At 30.6% G+C, this 10,792-nt stretch overlaps 1 protein-coding gene across 1 annotated transcript; it reads right to left on the reverse strand.

Moving 5' to 3' along the window:
- Positions 1-3,476: 3,476 nt before the first annotated feature.
- On the reverse strand, positions 3,477-10,780 carry LOC127730799 (uncharacterized). The gene is made up of 7 exons (XM_052239385.1): positions 10,701-10,780; positions 10,141-10,230; positions 9,411-9,497; positions 8,633-8,690; positions 7,352-7,393; positions 6,612-6,796; positions 3,477-4,447 (listed from the first exon to the last, which is right to left on the reverse strand). The coding sequence occupies exons 1-7, from the start codon at positions 10,774-10,776 to the stop codon at positions 3,837-3,839; spliced, it is 1,149 nt and encodes a 382-aa protein (XP_052095345.1). The 5' UTR covers positions 10,777-10,780; the 3' UTR covers positions 3,477-3,836.
- Positions 10,781-10,792: the final 12 nt, after the last annotated feature.

Genomic DNA, 10,792 nt, shown 5'->3' on the forward strand with positions numbered 1-10,792 from the left:
AAAGTAAATGACGGAACATAGTGGCTGTTACACACTTAGTCTATTAAGATTTATTCCCACAAAATGGGGGAGGGGTTTGATTCGCCTTTCAACGCATGCACGTAGTCAATTAAAATATTTTCACACAAAAAAGGGGGAGGGGGCTTGATTCGCCGTTGAACGCATGCACTTAGTCAATTAAGATTGGAGTCAAAAGCACATAACACCTGTTCTGTGTTGACATTATAGCTTGTGTTTATGTAGTTTATTGAATGTCTTGACGGCGATATTTTGGCATGAACCGCCACTGATATCTGTGTGCAGTACACGCAAAATGGAGAAACAACCATTTTGCAAAATTTATCTTTTTCTTTACAGACCTGTCCTATATCTTTCTTTATTGTAGCTTGATGAAAGGCATGTGACATGGACTACTCTTATCGGGTTGTAGAAATCCATCAGTTGATTCATTTACATTAGCATAATCGTAATGATGAAGGAGATCTGTTATCCGCAATAATTATTGTTTGGCGGTGTTGCCTAGAAGTGAGAAATGAAAATTGCCACACGTTACAGCCACGAACGTGCAGGGAGTAAAGAACCAGATCTCCTGTAATATATTTAGGTTAATTTCGCTGCATTTTATATATATATATATGATATTTTTAAATTGAAATTGAAGATGATGTATAACAGCTTGTCGTCCAGTGGCAAGTTATATATCTATTATATATATACTTAGCAATTATGAATGTGATATATATATATATATATATATATATATATATATATATATATTTGTATCAATCTGATGCGTTACGCCTTTTTCAACAGATTTTTATATTTCGTTCTTATATCCCAAGTCAGGAGCCTGCAATTCAGTGGTTGTCGTTTGTTGCTGTGTTACATATTTGTTTTTCGTTCATTTTTTTGTGTGTACATTAATCAGTTCGTTTTCTCGTTTGGGATGCAGTTTGGTCTTTGTTCATTGTTGAAGGTCGTATGGTGACATATAGCTGTTAATATCTATGTCATTTGGTCTCTTGCGAAGAGTTGTCTCATTGACAACCATACCACGTTTTCTTTTTTATGTGAATCAAAATAAAACTTTCATATTCGCATTCGTATGAATGACCCAATGATTTCTCTTTTGTTTCTTTCTTCCAGAAATGATTTAGCCTTTTTTATGAAAAATTTACTGTTAAAAAGGATATCATCTTGATCATTTAGTTGTTAACAGTTTCAGACTAAGCCATAATCCCCCCCCCCCAGACGAACATTTTACTAAATGGTAATTTTGTCTTGTGATCTGTAGTGACAGTAATAATTTCCCAAATTCTTTAGAACATTATTAAAGCAGTCTATCCATCATATTAATTAGTTCTTGACCAGAATATGCATTTGGGTATTTGATAATGGCATTTAAAAAGCCACAAGAACGTCCTATCGTCTAAAATGTGTTCTTCTCACTGATGTTGTTCACCATCCAGAGCTTGGCTTACTTAATGCAGATGACCAGTCCCAGACTTTTGACTACTGGCTTATACATATCTTAAGATATATTAAGTGTATACTACCATCTTGGATTCAGAAATATAGCAGTACACAATCGGACTAGTTCATTGCATAAATCTACAAGTTATGAGACATGTTGGCAATTTTTGTGTAAGACTGTGTATTGAACGGAATAAACTTAATTGGCGAATTGCATTATTTAGTCTGTTTTATCAAATACCAAATATTTGTGTTTTGCCAATGCATTTTTTTAAATAAGCCATATACGGGGAGATAACTCTTTTAGTAAATTTGTTGTGAGATGAAAAATTTTGCTCCATGATTAAGGCATCTCTGTGAATTTGAGATGACAAACAGAAATAAAAGTGATGTGCCTTCGATTCACTGATGGCTTATTACATGTGCTTATAGTGATTTTGTAACATGATTTGAAACTCAATACTATATTTTTTTCATCAGGTTTTGACTGCTAGGTTATGCATTGGTCATCAACAGTTTAAATTGTCAGAGAAATGATGAAAATGGCCCTTTGTGTTGACCATGAAGAATGGAGTTTGCTCATTGATGAAGACTGTACAGTGCCCTATAGTTGTTTATTTCTCTCTTGTGGAGAGTTGTTTTAATGGCAATCATATACCACATCTTATTTTTATACTAAATGGATTCTCCAGTCATAAATTGCATTGTAAAGTGTTTTTCACACTTTTCAGGGAATATACAAAACATATTGTCATTGGTATACAATAGTTGAAAAAGACATTAATGATCCATGACTTTAGTGTGACAGAATGGCTGCAAATTTATAATTAGAGGGGACCTAGCTATGCTGAGAAGCATTGCGTTAGTTGTAGTTTTGAGAAACAGAAACAGTGTATGATGCAAGTAAATATATTTATTAAAGAAATTGTACATTTAATTTATGTATACAGTGTTTTTTTGGGGGTTTACATAAAGGCTCATTGAATAAAAAATTATTATGCATCCAATAAGAAACAATTTCGTTGCTTACAGTTTCTCTCTGTCTCTCTTTAACAAAAGTAATTTTTCAATACAATAGCCTTAAACTCTTATTTTCATTAATTAATTTGTATTGCAGTAAAGAATATAAAATTCAGCTTGTGGTAAAACAAAATGCAAGTTACAACATGTATACAACAAATATTATACCAATCAGTTGATGAACTTCTGAGATCCAATTTTTGTAGTTCTCAATTTTGCTCCTGACACATTCACTCCATCTTAAGCAAAAACCTTTATTTCCAATACAATGTTTTGAAACTGTTAAGATTATTAGTTAATCTTTATTGTTGTATAGTATAAAAAACTCAGCTTCTTTATTGCTGTGTTACAAACAAAATGCAAATTACAGCATAATATACAACAAACAACAAATCTTATAACAATAAGTTTATCAAGAGTCACTTGTCCTCAGTTCCATTGATGATTTAGAAAAGGAACCTAAATTTTGTAATTTGAGGGCTTGAGTATGTATTGTAACTTTTTTTTGTAAGTACAACTCATAAAGTCAGCTTTTTTAGAAATAATTTCAGAGAAGTAACTTTTTTTTCATTTTTATTTCTTTTGGAAAAAGAAATGAAATTCATCTTCTATATCATATTATAATATTTAGAAATTCTTGCTTTAATAACATTTCTATAGATTCAATTTCCTTTATAGTTTTGCATGACAATTAATTTTCAGAATCATAATATCTTTGAAATATATATACCATGAATATACATTCTGTGCATCTAACATCTTAAAGATTTCAATCAATTCCTTTTAATAGCCAAATAATAACTTTAGTATGTAGCCTAGAATAAATTATAAGTCCACAGAACATGCATATATTTTTTGATATTTTTTTATGCAAATATTTATTAATCAAAGCTTTCAAAGTAAAAAAAAAGTGTTGAATATTATTTGTTTTTTCCTGAAACAAAACTGATAGACCAAACACCGACTTACATAAATGTTTTAGCCTATTATTCAGGATACTACTAAATATTTTAGATAGACAGTTGTTTTTAGAAATACTTCTGTAGATATCGATTCCAGAATGAAATTTTATATAATCATAAAAGATGAATTCCAATGTTTTGGATATTAAATAACCATTTTTAAATTAGATTAAAAAGTTGAAATTCTCATTAAAGAGTGATGATTTGATGAGGAATCATCCTACATACTTTGCAAGCACATTTACCTCTGTTAAATTTTGTATTTTCTTATTGTTTAAAGCTGTTTTTTGTTTAAATACATTGAAAATAAGAAAATCACAGTAATTTTATTATAATATCCAAAAAAGTATGCCCAGAAGGAACGCTAAGAGAAAGACAGTTTTAGAGGTCCTCCATGTCTTCTTCATCACTACTCTCTTCCTCATCATCACTTTCAATGTCCTCAACTGATATCTCCTCCTTTATAGCCATTTCTTTCAACATTTGTTGCATCCTTTCATGATCATCAGTCAATATGCTATCAGTTAACTGAGATTCAACAGACACTTCCCCAATGTACTCTGAAAACTGCCTGTTTAATCTTATAATAACCATTTCATAGTACATTCCTTCTTTTATTAAGAATGCAGTTTCTCCTGCAGTTGGATGTTCCCCTAGTTTTACTTTCACAATATTGTACTGATGTTTGTACCAATTAGTGACAGACCTCATTTCTTGCTTGAGCAAAGTTTGTTCTTCGATGGCTCGATCAATGAGGCATTTCAGTTGAATAATTTCCTGTTTTATTGTGTTTGGAATATCTGACACAACCTCCAAATCTACCATGCATTTATAAATTTCACTGTCAATGTCCTTGACAGTATCAAAAGTGATCTGCTCTGGTAAACCTTCAGAGGAATCCCCAATCATGTTGTAAGCTGCAATGGATTTGTGAATTTTTTTTGATATGCACTTTAACTGTTTTGACAGTTTAATGAAAACAGCCTGTCCTTCTGAAATATCAATAAAATGTACAATATTATAGTATTATATAGTGTTATACATATGAGATAAGTATACAGTGCTAACACATCTTTCATAGAGGAATTGGATGTCAACAAGAAATAATGTTTAAATATTTATTCTAATATGACGTGCTTCTTTCGCTTTGTAAACAACACCGTGATAAAATTCTCGATATATCTATACTTAGCGCAAACTCCGAGATATACATAATAATGGATGTTACAATATACCTCCCATGTAAATCCACATGTATCGAAACCTATTTGCAAACGCTATGCCGATTTTTTTTTAAAAATTGCAATTAAAAAAAAGACTACAGAACTTTTATTCTTATTCGGATGCATAACAAAAAGGAATAAATGCACAAGTGCTCGGTGAAATCTACAAAATCCAAATAAAATAAAATTCCGCGAAAGTCCACTAATGCTTTTGGCTCCTTAGTAAGGAAATGTCAACTTTGGATTACGAGAAAAACATGTAATCAAAAATGGTAAATGTTGGGTTTGAAAATTAAAAGAATTAAGAACAATTTTTCTAGCTGTTATTCACGAAATATTTATGCAAGCTACAGATTTATTAGAATTTTTTAGCTTTATCTAAAATGGAGTAAAAAAGAACAGCCCCACATACGGCATACCCACTCTCACTTCAGTTTTTTAATGACCGTATTTGTCCTCTTAGAATCAAAATAATTCATGGAAGCCATAGATTTGTTGGAAATTTACACATGGCCTGGGCCGTGATATTCGTTAATTTTATCCCTCACTAATGCTCAGCATAAAAAAATCGAATATCACGGCCCAGGCCATGTGTAAATTTCCAACAAATCTATGGCTTCCATGAATTATTTCTTAAATAATGTCATGGTCAGTATATGCATTCAGTTTCGATGGAAGTTGAAGACCAATGAATTTTAAAGGAATCAATCACACAGTAAAGCCTGCTAACATTATTGTTGATACTAAATTTAAGGGTGTTATGAAGTGTTTTAATTCTTTGTATTGAGAAAAATCTTATTTCAATTTTCATAAATTGTCGTTATGCAAAAAATATCATAAAGTTATGTTAGCTCAAAGAAGGCAAGTTCAACATAGATTATTAAATATTGTTTTTATTGGTACTGATATTGATTTTGTTATCAGTAAATTAAAAGCAAACTAAATATTATTGTTATTTACATATACACATTTATGGATCTACAATCTGTCGATACCTGTATCTTGGCATTGCACAAGGTCATGTTTTTCTCTGACTGTTTATGATGTCTTAACACTAAATCCATTGGATGTTGGATGTGTACGGATTGATAATTTAGTCTTAGATGCATAATATTTTTTTTTTATTAGTTGTTAGTGGCTTTGAACTAGCTGTCAGTAACTGCGAGTACTCTCAGATCTGTACTTAGTGTCTTTTTGTTGTTTGGATGTACAAGTACCCGGCCATGCCCACTTGTATTTGTAGTATTTGTATTTTTATCCATCTGATGAGTTTAGCCTCTTTCAACTGATTTTTATAGTTCGTTCTTATGTTGTACTGTTACACCACTGTTCCAGGTTAGGGGAGGGTTGGGATCCCGCTAACATGTTAAACCCAGCCACATTCTGTATGTATGTGCCTGTCCCAAGTCAGGAGCCTGTTATTCAGTGGTTGTCGTTTGTTTATGTGTTACATATTTGTTTTTCGTTCATTTTTTGTACATAAATTAGGCCGTTAGTTTTCTCATTTGAATTGTTTTACATTGTCATTTCGGGGCCTTTTATAGCTGACTGTGCGGTATGGGCTTTGCTCATTGTTGAAGGCCATACGGTGACCTATAGTTGTTAATTTCTGTGTCATTTGGTGTCTTGTGGGGAGTTGTCTCATTGGCAATCATACCACATCTTCTTTTTTATAAGTATGGAATGAAAAAGTGCATTACACGAGGAAGCCTGCATGATAAAAATTTCTGGAAGATCTGATTTGCAGTTCTACCGAAAAATGTTACTAAAATTTCATACATGGCCATTATTTGTAAAATAAAGCATAGTAAGTTCAGTAAACATGAAGTTGTTAGAGATAAATGAAAAAAGCATCACAGGATTGAGCATGCTTACATAAAGGAAGTTTTAGATTCCCTTCCCTTCGTTCTATGGGTAATAAAACTTTGCTTACTTGAATATTTGCGCAATAACCGTAGTAAATAGTGCCTCTCTGAAACATGTTTCTTCAGGGTTACAAGTTGTAATTTTTTTTGTTTTTCTTTCACAATCTTTACATCCTTCTTATAGTTTTCGTCAGTTTGATGCAATCTAGAGGTCTTGTTCTTTTTTTCAAATGTTGATAAGGTTTTCTCTAGTCTGTAAAGATATTTGAATAAAAAATTTATACATCAAAATGTTTAGTTATTTTTATATATTGTTATATATGCCTTTCAAAACAACTTTTTAACATAATCAGCAGTCATTTCACGGAATTTCCAGGCAAAACTCTGCTCATGAGATCACAAGTGAGTAGTAAGACTCAACTGGTCGGCAAAACAAGCCTGACTTTCCATGTATGTACTTTATATTGGGTAAAAACTGAAGACAAAAAGTGTACAAAATTCAGAATATTTGCACAAAAGTGTAGCTTTTCTAGTGTAATATGCGTGTTTTCAAATGTTCATACATGTTAAAACATTTCTAAGGTATTTAAATAAGGTCACAATTAATCTTAGATCATCATGTTAACTAGTTTTATATCTTTTAAACTTTTATTAAAGGATGCGAATGTTATTTTCCCTTCTGTTTTATATTTTAAATGATACTGTATATAATTGCCCTAAATATGCATCATGCCAGGTTGTAAAAAAAAAGGCAATTGCTGTCAAAATAAATATTATTACAATTTCTTAAAGTTTTCGTAATCATCACCTCTCTTTTTCTTCCTTGAACTTGTCATCTAGTTGTTCATATCTGAAAATTAAGAATGACAATATTAGAAATAAATATATATACTTACAAAAAGCTTATTACTTAAAAGTACATAAAAATCTTCTATTTATTTCTCTTAAATGAGTAATCATTTTTGGTAGCAGTCATGTTGTAGCCCTAATCACAACCAATATAAATATAGATTATTACATTGATACAAGTGGATTATTGGATTTGTCCAATCAAGATAGTTAAATTATCAATTTTAAAGTCCGAGCCTCGGCAAGATTGGATCGAGATTGGATAAATCTGATAATCCACGCGTAACTATGTAATAATCTGTTTCTCTAATGATAAAAATTTTCCTTTTTTTCTAAACTAAAATCCCCTTCGAGTGCCTTCCACTTTCCATGAAGTTGTCAATTTTATTAACACTTGTTAGAACATTTTGATCATTTCAGAGAGCTGAGAAAGGTTATGACCCTTAAACTCAGCCAGTCATCTTCTGAGATCACACAACCACACATTGATTAAATTTTTTTATACAATGGGTTCGGAAAGGGATATATTTCCATAGAATTAGAGAAAATCATTTATAAATAAAGACATCTGGCATGATTAGTTAATATATTGCTAATGAGACCACTTTCCATAAAAAACACCTAAGATGTGAACACTAATAAACACTTTGATCATCAAACAATGGAATCACTATAAAAATAAATGGAATGTACTATTGGTATATTCTGTCAATCATAATATATGCATGGTCAATATTGTACATTTTCAACATGATTTTTAATAATATCGTTGTAACTACAATGCTGTTCCTTTTTCCTTGAAAGTTACCAACCAAATTAGACTTAACTCTGGGTTTGTACTAAAATGAGTAATTTTGTAATGGGTGCCACATGTGGAGCAGGATCTGCTTATCCTTAGATCACCTCCAGTTTTAGTGAGTTTCCTGTTGTACAAGTACAAATAAAGCAAAACTTTATTTGTGTACCTGTTATTTGTACAATAGTTGGCTGATTGCAGGATAAATGTAAACTAATATGCAATTTAGAAAAATAACGGCCTGATTTATGTACAACATAATGAACAAAAACAAATATAATAATTTATTCACATTTTACTGGTCATTATTGTGGAACTTCTATGACCATTCTATTCAGTAGACGATGAGTACTGGAGGATGCATGATGGAAATGTTATATGTAATCATATTATATTCAATATGATATCGAGGCCTTAAAATGTACTGTTTATTTTTTGACATACCCAATTCTGTAATATCTTTGAAGACTGAGAATATATTCATCTGTCTTGTTCAGTTTAACTGGAAAAAAAACCGAACACAAATGAAGAAGGTAAATTAATTTTTACTGGCATTTACAAGAATCAAATGTATTAAATATAAAAGTAGTTTACAGCCTCTGATATAAAAAACCTTGTTTGTGATTTCTATATGTGTAAACATAGAGTTTATATGGCATTAGTAAGGAAAGAATGCTTGCTTAAAATTAATTTTTATGACATCCTTTATTAATTCCAAATGTTTTGTTTCTACCCCATATATTAGTTTTGGAACAGTTGGTAGAGTTGCAGTGTACAAAGATAATGTAACAACCAAATATTATCTCAAAATATATTACTAATTTGAAGTAGAAATTGTACTCAGCGCCGAACATGATAGAAATGTTACGAAACCAATCTACATGTTTCTGATCCTAGCTGGCTAATAAATTTTGATATTTTAAGACAATGTATATAGTTTTAATACTCAATATGTCTAGAATGGAAATTATATCAAAATTAATTCAGAGTCCTCTTAACTATAAAAAAAAGAGTTTTTTACTAAAATATAAGGAGGTCTTACTGTGAGATACTTTCATATATGTGACATGTAAACGTTTTAATTTTGAACACAGTACAGTAGAAAATGATCATGTTTTGACAAAACTTGAAAATAGGAGATGTATAAGTGCGTTGTGTGATACAGTTTCTTTCATTTTTCATTGAAATATAAATTTAAAACATATGGATTATTAAAACTTACTTGTTGCATCATTGTTTTGAGTGTGTAGCACTGAAGACTTTTCCTCTTCAATCCATTGGATAATCTTATCATTTCCAATAACCTTGTCTGAATACAAACAAACATGGAATTATAGTTTGCAAGTTGATATACTTCACATATGTTTTACACATAACTTATATAAATATACAACAAAAATTTCATTGTAACAATTAACATTATCTGTGGTTTAATTTTTTTTCAACCTGAACATTTGGTTATAATATTAATGGATTAAATAGATAAAAATATTTTTCTTCAATCATGTTGGAATGCTGTTCAATGTGAAGAAAGCATCCTTAATCATAATATTTGATGTTTGTATTTGTGCTTTGGTCTCAGATAAGGTGTTTAACATTTTTTTTTACATAAAACAGACACAAAGTGAGGGCAAAAACTCATTCCTTAGGTAATTTGAGCTAAAATGACTAAGCAAACTATTTGTGGCAGTTAACTGTTCCAAGATAGGAAGTTGGTTGACTGAATTGCAGACAAAACTAAATTTTATTGAAACACTTTCTCAAAAGCAATACAAAGAGTTGATTGGTTTTGTTTCTGGGTAAAAGTTTTTTATCTAAAGATTTTTATAATGCCTTTATAAATGATATGAACAGATAATCAACTTCAGCATATGAGGACACATGATATTCATTAAATAGTAATAACTAAATAAAAGTAACAAGTTATTTATTTTTGAAAGATAGTTTCTTACCATGAACAGTTGATACAATCTCCTTCATGGCCACATCACTGTTTTCCTCAATTTTCTTTGATCTTTTGAATTTCATAACCAATTTGTAACCTGCATGTTGGAATTAAGTTTTATTATCAATATAAAATTTTGATTCTCTAAAATTGCTGATATAAACCTATTATACAAGTTTTATAAAAATTTGGCAATAATTTTATGTGTGAGTGCTAACTGTTGACCAGATGGAAGGACAAGCAGAATTTCTATGTTCCCCTCAATTCTAAAATAAAATTTTCTAAATCAAGGGAGCAAAATTAATTTAGTATCTTAAACTTTTTTATTTGACTTGATAAAACTGGCATTAAAGAAATGTCTCATCTGCCTTTTATAAATACGAAATCATTAGCTGTTATATTATGATAAACATGCATATACTTTGACCTATAATGGTTTACTTTTATAAATTTTGACTTGGATGGAGAGTTGTCTCATTGGCACTCATACCACATCTTCCTATATCTATATGCAACAAGTCACAGGCAGCATTCCTCCATTACACATTTGCAATTTTCTGTAATTACCTAGTTTATCTCTGATTTTCTGACCGAAGTAAATAAGGCCATCTGTCAACAGGTCTGTTCTATTTTCAGGCGTCATCTCTTTTGTGCTAGAA

This window comes from Mytilus californianus, unplaced genomic scaffold (assembly GCF_021869535.1).
Source record: "Mytilus californianus isolate M0D057914Y unplaced genomic scaffold, xbMytCali1.0.p SCAF_2, whole genome shotgun sequence".
NCBI classification, from domain to species: domain Eukaryota; kingdom Metazoa; phylum Mollusca; class Bivalvia; order Mytilida; family Mytilidae; genus Mytilus; species Mytilus californianus.

Excerpts from the sequence above, each read along its gene's own strand:
- LOC127730799 (XM_052239385.1), bottom strand. The coding sequence starts at position 10,776 with ATGACGCCTGAAAATAGAACAGACCTGTTGACAGATGGCCTTATTTAC. Across the intron at positions 10,231-10,700 it reads GAAAATCAGAGATAAACTAG|GTTACAAATTGGTTATGAAA; the intron begins GTAATTACAGAA and ends TCCAACATGCAG. Across the intron at positions 9,498-10,140 it reads GATTGTATCAACTGTTCATG|ACAAGGTTATTGGAAATGAT; the intron begins GTAAGAAACTAT and ends GTTTGTATTCAG.